At 38.7% G+C, this 12,837-nt stretch overlaps 1 protein-coding gene across 8 annotated transcripts in view; it reads left to right on the top strand.

Moving 5' to 3' along the window:
* LOC112584482 (C-type lectin domain family 2 member H) overlaps positions 1-4,042 on the top strand; it is a 70,226-nt gene extending 66,184 nt beyond the window's left edge. For all 8 annotated transcript variants that reach the window (XM_045165287.1, XM_045165293.1, XM_045165292.1 and 5 more), the window contains 3 exons: positions 1,432-1,607; positions 2,186-2,292; positions 3,780-4,042. In XM_045165287.1, the coding sequence (XP_045021222.1) occupies positions 1,432-1,607; positions 2,186-2,292; positions 3,780-3,900 (404 nt within the window). In that variant the 3' untranslated portion in view covers positions 3,901-4,042. The remainder of the gene's footprint in view (positions 1-1,431; positions 1,608-2,185; positions 2,293-3,779) is intronic.
* The last annotated feature ends 8,795 nt before the right edge of the window (positions 4,043-12,837 follow it).

Below are 12,837 nucleotides of genomic sequence, written 5' to 3'. Positions count from 1 at the left end.
AATGGTTAAAGCTGGTAGCATTTCACGAGGCATTAGAAATATTAGTTGGAAGTTCATTCAGTTCAGTTCAGTTCAGTCACTCAGTCGTGTCCGACTCTTTGCGACCCCATGAATCGCAGCATGCCAGGCCTCCCTGTCCATCACCAGCTCCGGGAGTTCACTCAGACTCACGTCCATCGAGTCAGTGATGCCGTCCAGCCATCTCATCCTCTGTCGTCTCCTTCGCCTTCTGCCCCCACCAATGAGTCAACTCTTCACATGAGGTGGCCAAAGTACTGGAATTTCAGCTTCAGCATCATTCCTTCCAAAGAACACCCAGGACTGATCTCCTTTAGGATGGACTGGTTGGATCTCCCTGCAGTCCAAGGGACTCTCAAGAGTCTTCTCCAAACCACAGTTCAAAAGCACCAATTCTTTGGCTCTCAGCTTTCTTCACAGTCCAACTCTCACATCCATACATGACCACAGGAAAAACCATAGCCTTGACTAGACGGACCTTTGTTGGCAAAGTAATGTTCATTACAGCTCAGCAATTCTGCATATAACCCAGAGTTGGGTGGCCTCCATAGAGAGTGTTTAGTACATAGACAAGCACCTGAGAATATGACTCTGGAAGCAAAATAATATGAAATTGTGTAATGTATGGTGCCAAAATACATATAAAGTAAAACTGTGCATTCTGATAAACAAGCACATGGGGCATGGAAGACATTTCTAACAATCTGTCTGCCTATGGAAAGTAGGTCCTGTTCAGATTTTAAGAAAAACAAAATGCTGTTTGCACAGCCATAAAAGTACAGGAGTCTAGTTTATGTTTGGCCATGATTTTCTTCAAACTCCTCATTTTGGAATTTAGTTTTGTTGTACTTACATATATGAATACATGTGTGTATACATGTACATACATACATATGTTATATTTACAAAAAAAGACCAACCTGAAAATGATAAGTGGTTAATAGATAAAAGGGATGAGAAATTTATTTGTTATGCTTCACTGTGTCTGTATAACTTTTAGTGAGAAGCAGAGAGCTGGTTCCACAAATCTATATGTAATGAATGGTGCCAACGTACATATAAAGAAAAACTATTCTTTGGGAAAAACAGAGGAGTTTAGACTTGGAAGACATTTCTAAGAATCTGTCTACCTATAGAAAGTAGCCCCTGTTCAGATTTTGAGAAAAAAAAAAAAAATGCTATTAGCCAAGGCTATAAAAGTACAAGCGTCTAGTTGTTCTTTGCCATGCTTTTCTTCAAACCCCTCATTTTGGAATTTAGTTATACTGTACCTACATATACATGTACACATGTGTATCTATGTATATATACATATGTAAAAAAAGACTGACCTCAGGATGGTAAGTGGAAAAATAGATAAAATGGGTGGGAAAATTTATTTGTTATTCTTCACTGTGTCTGTCCAACTTTTAGTGAGAAGCAGAAAGACAGACTTACACGTTCTGTATGTCACCTGCCCAGAAGGATGGATTGGATTTGGGAGTAAGTGTTTTTATTTTTCTGAAGACTCAGAGAATTGGACATTGAGTCAGATATCCTGTACTTCACTGGAAGCTGTTCTTGCTCAGTTTGAAACTGAGGAGGAGCTGGTAAGGAATATTTTTGGATCATGTTCTGTGTTAAATACTTAGCCCCTGAGAAGGATATAGGTCGCACAGGGTGACAGCTGAAAGAAGAGGAAGGATCCCATTCCAGGCAGACTTGGGGGCTTGGAGTGCATATTAGTGCCTGATATTTCTTGGGTATGTTCTCTGCCTGGAACCCTGTGAGACGATTTGGACACATTCTGTCATGTAATACCCATAGTTAATCTTCAAATTAGATATATTGTTCCCATTGTAAAAAGAAGTATGGTAATCGTGTAATTTATCATCCAAGGTGGGACATTTTGGGGACTGAAAGTGACAATTTATGTTGGAAGTGATAATATTATGTTGGAACCACAGGCATAACCTGGGACTTTTCCAGTCAAATTGAGATGTGTGATCACTTTAATGTAATTTAGGATCAGAGACATTTGAGTGACTTAAGCTGAGAACTGGGGACTCGTCTTCCCTTCAATGTCTAAGCTTCTCAATCTTACCAGCCTGTCATCCAAAGAGAGAATGCTGGTCTCAAGGGTAAAATGAAGGAGACATGTGTTTTTGCTTTCTGTGTTTTATAATAGAACTTTCTGAAAAGATACAAAGGCCCTTCTGACCATTGGATTGGCCTTAGCAGAGAATCACCACATCATGCTTGGAAGTGGACTGACGACTCTAAATATAATGCCTCGTAAGTTTTTAGACTGCCTTCTATTCTATTTATATGTAGTTATGGGTGTGAGTTGTATATATGGGAAGGTAAATTTAATATCATGGAAAGTTTGCTGCACTATGAGGTATAAAATAAAAATCCTTTGTATGCTCTTCTGTTTATTATCTGTGCCTTTGGGAAAACTTTACATACCATGTTTTTAATTGAAATCTTTAGCATGATGATGACACTGGACATAGTTCTTCCGCTTTCACCCACTGACTTAAACTGTGCTGAAATCCGTGTTTAGAATGTAGAGAGAGCAGCTGAGGTACCCTGGGATCCTACAGTTTTGGAAAGCCACTGAAGAATTGGTATCCACAGACCTTCAGTCCACTCTGCCTGCTGCCCAGTCCATTCCTAAAAGGAAGGTCATCGGAGAACCAGTGGGAATCCCTCCTGTGATAATTTATCCCTGGAAGGAACTTAGGAACACATCTTGGGTTGTGAACACTTCAGTGGGAATGTGTTAAATGTAACCATTACTTTGGAGCATATAGAATGTAAGGGGCAATCACTTCCCTCAATCAAAGCTAAGCCCATTTAAGAATTTACTAGTAAGCACATATGTTTATTTTCACACATGTATGAAACAGGTCAGGAGAACACTGAAAATCATGTTCCTGAAAGCTAATTAAAATAATCAGTAAACGATCAAAAATAAGAATAGAAAAGAGTTTTATTTGAGCCAAGTTGAGGACTAGCCCAGAAGCCCACTTCCCAGATTTACTCTGAGAAACTGCTTCAGAGAAACAGGGTTTCTGGCCCTGTTTTATATCTTGTCAGAAAATAGAATATTAAACAAGTCAGAGTTACATTTCAGAGTTACATTCCTTCAAGGTTTTGCTTTAAAAAAAAAAAAAGAATAGACCAGCAAGTACATGGTGGGTCAATACGGCATTGGCACCTGGGAAGGGAGTCTTATCATTGAAGCAGGACCAGCATTGGTGTCTCAAGAAGAGGGACATTTAAACTTTATTTTTACTTTGGACATTCTTTACTTCTGGTCAGTGTGCCTTTTTGTGTAATAATTAAAGTAGATGTCAGTGGATGTTTATTATGGCACAGACAGACTATTTTATAGCATAAAATTCAAGTTAAGTCATGTATAAGCCAGAATGACTTACTGATATTTCAGTATGTGACAGTTTCTTTTATCACCACCTATGGGAGCAGTTCACTTGGCTACAACAGCGAGCCCTAGTTAAATACCTAGTCAACAACATAACTGAATTTGGGATGGATGATAATAATCTTCCAATTTTCCAGCAGTGACTTTCAGAATATAAAAGGAACTGAATACAGAAATGGTGTATATTTACTCAGAAGCGTTATGAACAACAGATTTTCATTTTTCTCTTGTCCACATTAAAAATACGTGGAGTGGGGGTGCTGAAGATTATAGGGGAGAAATAAATGTAGATGTCCAGCCTATGCTTTTTTAACGTTTTCATGTTTGGTTTTAGGTTCATCATTACAGGAGATGGGGAACGTGGCTACCTGAATCACCTTGGAATTAGCAGTGCCAGAAGTTATACAGATAGAAAATGGATTTGCAGCAAACAAATAACATCTGCATGTCCTTAAATTCTTCAAGGCATTTTTAGGGAGCTGGCTCAGAAGTTATCGGGAAGATCCCCTGGAGAAGGAAATGGCAACCCACTCCAATATTCTTACCTTGAGAATCCCATGGAGGAAGGAGCCTGGTAGGCGACAGTCCATGGGGTCACAGGGTCAGACTCAACTTAGCTACTTCACTTTCACTTTCACTTTCATTCCTAAGAGGTGCATTAAAAACTGTTTATATATAAACATTTATAATAAAATTTTAAGATTTTATTATTTTTATATTTTGAACCCATGAATATGAAAGAATTCCCTTTTTTCCATACAAATGGCACTTTATTTGCACATGTGGGACCATAAAAATGACTATGATAGCTGAAACCATGCACAATTATTTTAATAACAAATGAGAAATGTTACCATTGGTTAACACATTCAAAATTCCCTTACTGTCAGTTCCAAATGTACATGGTCACTTTTTTTGGACTTCCCTGGTGGCACAGTGGATAAAAATCTGCCTGCCAATGCAGCAGACACGGGCTCCAACCCTGGTCCAGGAAGATTCTATGCACCACAGAGCAGCTAGGCTCTTGTGCCACAGCTACTGAGCCCGCTCTCCAGAGCCCGTGAGCCACAGCTATGAGCCCGAGTGCTGCAGCTACTGAAGCCTCACGCCTAGAGCCTGTGCTTCACTGCAGGAGACGGCACCACAGTGAGAAATCCACACACTGCAGTGACGGTCCAGTGCTGCCAAAAACTAATAATTAATTAAATTAAGAAAACAAATCTGTAGAGAAGTTTTTAACACTTCTAAGACTAGGGACCTCCCTGGTGGCCCAGTGGCTGAGACTCTGCTGCCAGTGCAGGGGACTGTTGGATCCCTGGTCAGGGAACTAGAACTTGCATCCCGCAAGCAAGAGGTCCCACTTGCGGCAACTAAAGATTCCTCATGCTTTACAACAAAGTGAATCAGATGTACCTCATGTGGAATCTTTAGTTGTGGCATGTGGGATTTTGCTCCAATAATAATAAATTCTCCATTTACCACAATAAGTAGGAAATGAAATCATAAAATTGGGGGGAAAAAAAAAAACAAAATAGGTTTTACATGCCAAAATGAATATCAAAGATCCCACATGCTGCAACTAAGATCTGGGGCAGCCAAAAAATTTAAAAGATTACTAAGACTAATTTTACTTTAAACTCTATTTTAAGGCATTAGAAATACTGTAAAGGTGCCTTTTACACTTTAATTCTCAGTGTTTCTGTTTTAAATTACAGTGTGCTAAGTAAATATTATACCTATAAACAAATACCAATCTGTTTTTTACACTTTATTGGATTTTTAAAATCCTGCTTTCACCCCATTTAAATCACAAATAGTGAATTGCCTCCACTCATTACCCAAGTGATACCCAGTCTCACAAATTTTTATGTATGATTGAGTTTTAGAAGCAGAATGTACATAATACACTAACATAGCTTAAGACAAACATTTCCATAAGAAAAATGCATTGGTAAACTCAAGGTTTGAGAAAAGTTAAGTTCAGGTGGAGCCAGGTGTTGTCATGGCAACACAGAATTTTAAGGAAACCTCCTTTTAAATTTATATAGAGAAGGGGAAGAAATCTAACACTTGTTTGTTTCCTCCTGCCGCTTAAGAGAGAGAGAAAAAATGTCTGACACTTGCAGCCTATTTACTCTGTTTGGAGACCCCTGGCCTTCCTGCCTGCTAACTTCTCATTGTGACCTTTATAAATTACTTCAAAGCAGAGGTACTTCACATGAAAAATAAATCGATCACCAGTTTCACTGGCTATTTTAAAGATTCAAATGAGGTAACAGATGAAAGTCTCTTGTTACTCTATTTGACTCTTTAAATATTTAATACATAGTTTTCTTTCATCATTGCTCTATGGAAATGAAAGTAAAAATAGTGCCAATAGCATTTTGTGTTATTTTTTTGTGATGGGTGTTAGATTAGCATTTAACTTGTGTATGTGTGTGTGTGTTTTGTATGTTCAATTGTCAAGTACGATTTTTTAAAAAGACTACTTTTTCTCTGTTGTATTTTTTTTTAATTTTAATTTTATTTATTTTATTATTTTTTTAAATTTTATTTTATTTTTAAACTTTACATAACTGTATTAGTTTTGCCAAATATCATTTTGATATTTATTTTGTTTTTTAACTTTACAATATTGTATTGGTTTTGCCATATATCAACATGAAGGAGGAGGGTTCAGGATGGGGAACACGTGTATACCTGTGGCAGATTCATGTTGATATCCGTTGTATTTGTTGTAGCCACGCGTCTGGGAAACAAACTCTCTCAGAGGACAATGCAGATAGTGGAGTGCAGTTTATTACACCGGCGGGCCCAAGGCAGAGTCTCCTCTTAGCCAAGGACCCTGACCAGTTTTTGTGAAAACCTTATATACCCTAAGTGTACGTGCTCAAACCCACCTCCCCAAATTCCTTGAAACTAGTCAGGACAAGGTAAAAGAGATATAAGATCAAAGTTAACCCATGATTCGTGTGTCATAAGCCTAGATAGTTAAACAGTGAGCATTTATCAATAGGCCTGTGGTCATACCCCGATAAGCATAATGGGATTTATGACTTTGTTCTGTTACAGAGATAATTAGCATAGTCTTTTAGACGATGGAGAGTCTAGGTACAAGTCCTGAGGCTCCTTCATCCGGGGTCTGGTTTTCCATCGGTATATCGTTTCCATAGATACTGGGCATAGAGCTCAAAGTCCACAGTCCAGACCAAGATGGAGTCCTGCTTTCAAGATGGGGCCTGTTCTGTTTCGTCCTTCATATTGCCTTTGCTCTTTGGTCCAAGTTCAGTCGACTGCATTTATGAAGGTCTATTTCTGGTCTCTCTATTCTGTCCCATTGATCTGTTTGTCTTATTTCAGCACACTAACTTGCTTACTGTAGCTAGATAGTAAGGCTTGACATCAAATAGGGTCCATTCCCCAATTTTCTTCTTCAATATTGGGTTGGCTATTCTGGGTATTATGACTCTTCATATAAACTTTGGAATTATTTTGCCAAAATCTATAAAATGACTTGCTGCATTTTTATTGTGAGTATATTGAACCTATAGATGATGTTGTAAAGAACTGACATCTTGAAAATATTCTGTTTTCCTATCTACAAACATGGTGTATCAGCTGATTTAAATTCTTTGATTTTGTTTACCTGAGTTCTGTACTTTTCTTCATATGGAACTTGTACACATTTTGTTGGATTTGTACCTAAGCATTTCATTTTTGTCGAGTACTGGTATAAATAAATGATATTTTGTTCCTAATTCCACATCTTGCTTGCCAATGTTGGTGTCATAGAAGGCAATTGACGGGGATATTCTCTTCACATTCTTGGACAGAAAGCTACTCAGTCTCAAATGCAACTCAAAGTCATGACTCTCTACTCACATGTGCTCGCATGGTTTTTCTTTCTGGTATGACTACCCTCATAGTAGCATAAACTATTGTTGACTGAAAATATGCACAACCTATGAGTTGAGAATTATGTTTTCTTCAACAGACTTACCGAGGACTATAGCCCATGATTATCGTCCACTTAGATAGCTGAGGGGACTGTTCCCAAGGGGTAAGTTGTAAGGCAGGAGCTAGAATATACAGGAGCTTCTGCTGAGAAAACACCCATGTAATTGAACATCAATATTCCATTGTATGCATGCACAGTGTTTTAAACTTTTGTTCATTAAAACCTTTGTCTTTGTTCTTAGTGGCCCCCAGAAGTTTAAAGGATACTAGGTCCAATCAGAATTATCATATGCTGGGCCTCCTTAGTTCTCTGAGACAGGCAAATTGGAAACCAGATTCTTGGGTAACAGACAAAAAAGTTATGGTGCAAGTTGTGTGGTCCAACTTCTAATGAGAAGCTGGAAGTGGACTTTATCATCTCTTCATTCTGCTCTGAGATGAAGGAAGGAGCAATATAAAGTGCTTTCAGAGTGCTCATTTAAAACCACCCCTTTGCCATATAAGCCAGTGATCCCACACCTGGGCATATGTTCAAAGAAAGCAGTAATTTGAAAAGATACATGCATCCCAATGTTCATAGCAGCACTATTTACAATACTCAAAATATGGAAGCAATCTAAATGTCCAGTAACACAAAACAAAAAAGATTAAAAAAAAAAAAAAAAAAAAAAGACAAAAAAAAAAAAAATAAAATAAAATAAAAAAAAAAATAAACTAAATGTCCAGTAACAGACGAATGGATTAAGAAGATGTGGTATGTACTTAACAATGGAATATTACTCAGCCATAAAAAGGAATGAAATAATGCCCTTTGCAGCAACATGGGTGTGTCATGGGAGTGTGTAATTTCCTTGGTTCTGTCTCATCACAACAAAAATTTGAAGCAACGGATGTTAAAGCCCTTGGACAGACCATGTTACAGCTCTTGGACAGATCAATGTTACAGATCTCAGAGAAATCAATGTTACAGCTCCATGTTACAGCTCAGTTTTATTTAGAAAATAAAAGAAAAATACATCTTCGAGGTGTGAGTGCATGCCAACCCAAAAGACGCAAAGAGAAGAGAGTAAGGGACACCGTGCCCTTTAGCTCCTCTTTTTTATATGTTTTCCCTACCCCCTCTCCACCCTGGGTCTGCCCTATGTAAACTGGGCTAGCCAGGAGTGCTGTTTTTTCTACCTGATGTCCTCACTCCAGTCTTTGGACCTTCCTTTGTTCTATTTTTGAGGGTTTTTCCCTTTCTTGTCTTTTAGCCACCTCCATTCTGGACTCCCTTTTCCTATTCTAGCTAACCTATTCTAACCTAACAGATGGACTTAGAGATTGTCATACTAAGTGAAGTAAGTCAGACAGAGAGAAACAAATATATGATATCACTTATATGTGGAATCTAAAAAAAAATTAAAAATGAATTTATTTATTATACAAAAGAGAAATAGATCCATAGACACAGAAAAGAAACATATGGTTACCAAAAGGGAGATTAAGGGAGGGATAAATTAAGAGATTGGGATTAATATATGCATATTGCTCAATATAAAATAATCATCAAGGACCTACTGTATAGCACAGGAAACTGTACTTAATATTTTGTGATAACATATGACAGAAAAGAATCTAATATATATATATGCATATGTATACTAGATATGTGTATATATATAACTGAATCACTATACTGTACACACACAGCATTGTAAATCAACTATACCTCAACTAAAAAAACACAACATTGTAAACTATACCTCAATTTAAAAAAAAAAAAGGCCCATTATTCTTTGTAGTCCTCAGGAAATGAGGTATGCCTAGCCCCTCAGGTAGCACCTGGAAAAACTGAGATACTAGATATGGAGTCCAAACTTTATGCTCCTCAGGGAGAATCTGGGAGCAGGACTTAACTCTCCTGATTTTATGTTGAGGTGAAGGGGATGGGGAGTGTGGTGGAAAAGTGTTGTCAGCTTTTCCTACTAGTTTTGATGTGGTTAGTTTCACAATTACTCTGCCTCTTGAACAGTTTCTGAATTTCTCACAGAAGAATTCATCCATGTGTGACTGTTGAACTTGTGTATTTTAGTAGGAAAGACAGTCCAGAACCTATTTGCCATCAAGTTAGTCACAGTGTCTTTTAATACTAAGCATGAATCTTTGTAATAGTCAAACCTATGAAGAACCAGATGTCATAAGATGGGTGTAAACAAACATTGTATCAGATCAGATCAGATCAGATCCGTCGCTCAGTGGTGTCTGACTCTTTGCAACCCCATGAATCGCAGCACGCCAGGCCTCCCTGTCCATCACCAACTCCCGGAGTTCACTCAGACTCACGTCCATCAAGTCATTGATGCCATCCAGCCATCTCATCCTCTGTCGTCCCCTTCTTCTCCTGCCCCCAATCCCTCCCAGCACTGGAGTCTTTTCCAATGAGTCAACTCTTCGCGTGAGGTGGCCAAAGTACCAGAGTTTCAGCTTTAGCATCATTCCTTCCAAAGAACTCCCAGGGCTGATCTCTTTCAGAATGGACTGGTTGGACCTCCTTGCAGTCCAAGGGATTCTCAAGAGTCTTCTCCAACACCACAGTTCAAAAGCATCAATTCTTCAGCGCTCAGCCTTCTTCAGAGTCCAACTCTCACATCCATACATGACCACAGGAAAAACCATAGCCTTGACTAGACGAACCTTTGTTGGCAAAGTAATGTCTCTGCTTTTGAATATGCTATCTAGGTTGGTCATAACTTTCCTTCCAAGGAGTAAGTGTCTTTTAATTTCATGGCTGCAGTCACCATCTGCAGTGATTTTGGAGCCCAGAAAAATAGTCTGACAAACATTGTAACAGCCATACAAAGGCTTACAACTCAGCAATCAAAAGGAATGGGCAGTTGATACATGGAACAATTTGATTGAAGCAATGAAAAAAAAAAAGCTAGTCACACAATTTTACACGTTGTTTGATTCCATTTTTTATAACATTCTTGCAATGACAAATTTATAGAGATAAAGAACAACAGCTTAGGACGATAATGAGAGAGGAAAGAGGAGTGTAGCTATGAAAGAGCTACAGGCTTTATCTATGTGGTGATGGAATCATTCTGTATCTCCACCATGTCAGTGTCCACATCTTAGCTGTGATTTCACACTTTAGTTTTTAAGATGCTACCATGGGGTCCACTAGGTAAAAGGGACCTAATATTTTCTGTAATATTTCTTACAACTTAGTGTGAGTCTGTAATGATCTGAAAAGTTTTTTTGAAGTTTAATTTAAAAAAAAATGTAGGTATAATAAAAAACAATTGAGGTTCAACAGCTCACTGCTCCAAAAATCAATACTCGAGGGAAGCAAATACTGGTAGAAAGGAAATTTGCTTTTAATCAGAATGCTGGAAATCTGGAGAGACGGTAGACTCAGTGTCCCTGAGAACCACCTCCAAGATTCTGCTCAGCCCTGAAATATTTTAAAGGGAAAAGGGAAGTAATGTCAGTCAATCCTTGAAATAAGGGGTCAGAGTCATCACTATCCTCCAGTGTGTGGGCTTGTTGGTTTCTTGTGACCTTTCTTTCTAAGATATCTTGTTTACACTCTTCATGAGATTACAGAAACTAGGGAAAGAGGTAAGATCATCTGTTAATTGGAAGCTAATGGTTTGAAGACAGAGATAAAACAAGGGGGCCTTAGGCATGCAAGGTGCTCTTTGCAGAAAACAGATCTCAGCAGTGAGAAATGGAGTATTTCCTGCCATACCAGTAAACAAGGATCTCACAGGCCTCAGTAGTTGCAGCCCTCTGATGTTAGCCTGTGAGAGCTAGGAAAACACAGGAAGGAGAAGAATATCTGCTATCTATCAACCATCAGACCACAGCCACTACCCTATGGTGAGCCCTGAGGAAACTTTAGATGTGAAAACACAGAATATTGGCCCCAGATAGGTGAGGTGGATAGGAAAGGAATGATTTCAGTGAGCCCAACTCTTGCATCTTCCAATATGTAGAAAAGTGCTAAATCCCTTAACATCGGATATCTGGCTTTCTTTAATGAACAATAAAATCTTTTGATTTCAGACTTCCTGCCCTTTGCTGCAAACCTTTTATATAACCTGGTTCTTCCCTTTCACCTCCTCAGAGCAGTTCTGTCAAGGCTACTTGAGAAACTGCCTCCCAGGCCTAAAGACTTAAAAATTCCCATCAAATAAAACACAACTCTCAACTTTTAGGTTGTGAATATATTTTAAAGTCGACAGCAGGAGGCTCTTTTCCTTGTCATTAGAAAAACTGTATTGTAAATAACTTTTAATCAGATACCCCCATGCTCTACTCATCTCTGACCCTTGAGCACACCTTACAAATGTTTTAATCATACAGCAACTTGGCTAACTTGCTAGTTCTTTCCATAGATCAAAGAAGTAGGAATTGAGAATAAGTAATTAACAGATGATCAGATCTCATCCCTAGCTTTTTCTTCAGCGATCTTGATGGGGACAGAGTAAATAGCTAATCCCACTAGGGGATTATAAATTTAAAAAAAAAAAAAAAAAGTATGAGAGACCCCTGTAAGTTAAAGCTAATGGTTTGAACGATCCTGTAAGTTAAGGATCACTTAAGAAAATAGATCTGCTCAACCAGAAAACCAGCAGGTTTGCTTAGCACCAAAACCATGAGGTATGCCCCAAAACAATAAAAGAATGGTGGCACAAAACCCACATCCTGCCCAGTGAGCTCCTTAAGTTAATGACCCCTAGAATATGCTTTCTACACACATTAAAAAAAAAAAAACATACACACAATAATTTATGGAAAGGTGACATTTCAAATCAAAGATCCTTATTGTATTGAGACCTGAAATAGTTCCTTAGTGCCATGACAATCCTGGTTTGATCATTTAGGGACAAGGAAACTCCCCAGACCAACCTGAAGGAGATGCTGATGATGGAAGCATGATGTCTTCTCAGAAATGAGGAAGAAAGTGATTTTGCCCCTCCCCACTTTTCTTTTGATTATAAAACTGTAGCTGATTTAGTTCTTGGTGCAGAATCCTCTCACCCACCTGTTTCTAAGCCTCACAAATGTCCTGTTCTAAGAAATCACCTCTTATCTATCACTTTGCCTCTTGCTGAATTTTTTATGTGCCTAAACATAAATCAACAGAGTTCTTCAGAGCACCTCCCCCTCCCAAAATGCCACCCAAGAGTTTCAGTCTCCCAGATAAGCCATGTGAACAAGATAGAGGAAGGAGTCTAGAGGAAGACTGCCAGGAGGCCACAAGCCTGCATGCAGTGGGGGGTGGCGGTTCCCCTGTCTCAACAAGGAAATGAGATCCCTTCCTCCCTTTTCTTTACAACTTTCAGGGCCAAGAAGAATCTTCGGAGGTGGTTCTGGGGGGACATTGAGTCTACCATCTTCTCGGATTGCCAGCTTTCTGATTAAAGACAGCTTGTCCTTCCACA

This window comes from Bubalus bubalis, chromosome 4 (genome assembly GCF_019923935.1).
Source record: "Bubalus bubalis isolate 160015118507 breed Murrah chromosome 4, NDDB_SH_1, whole genome shotgun sequence".
NCBI lineage: Eukaryota > Metazoa > Chordata > Mammalia > Artiodactyla > Bovidae > Bubalus > Bubalus bubalis.
Note: the sequence above shows the minus strand (reverse complement) of the source record. Positions and strands in the feature narration are given on the sequence as shown.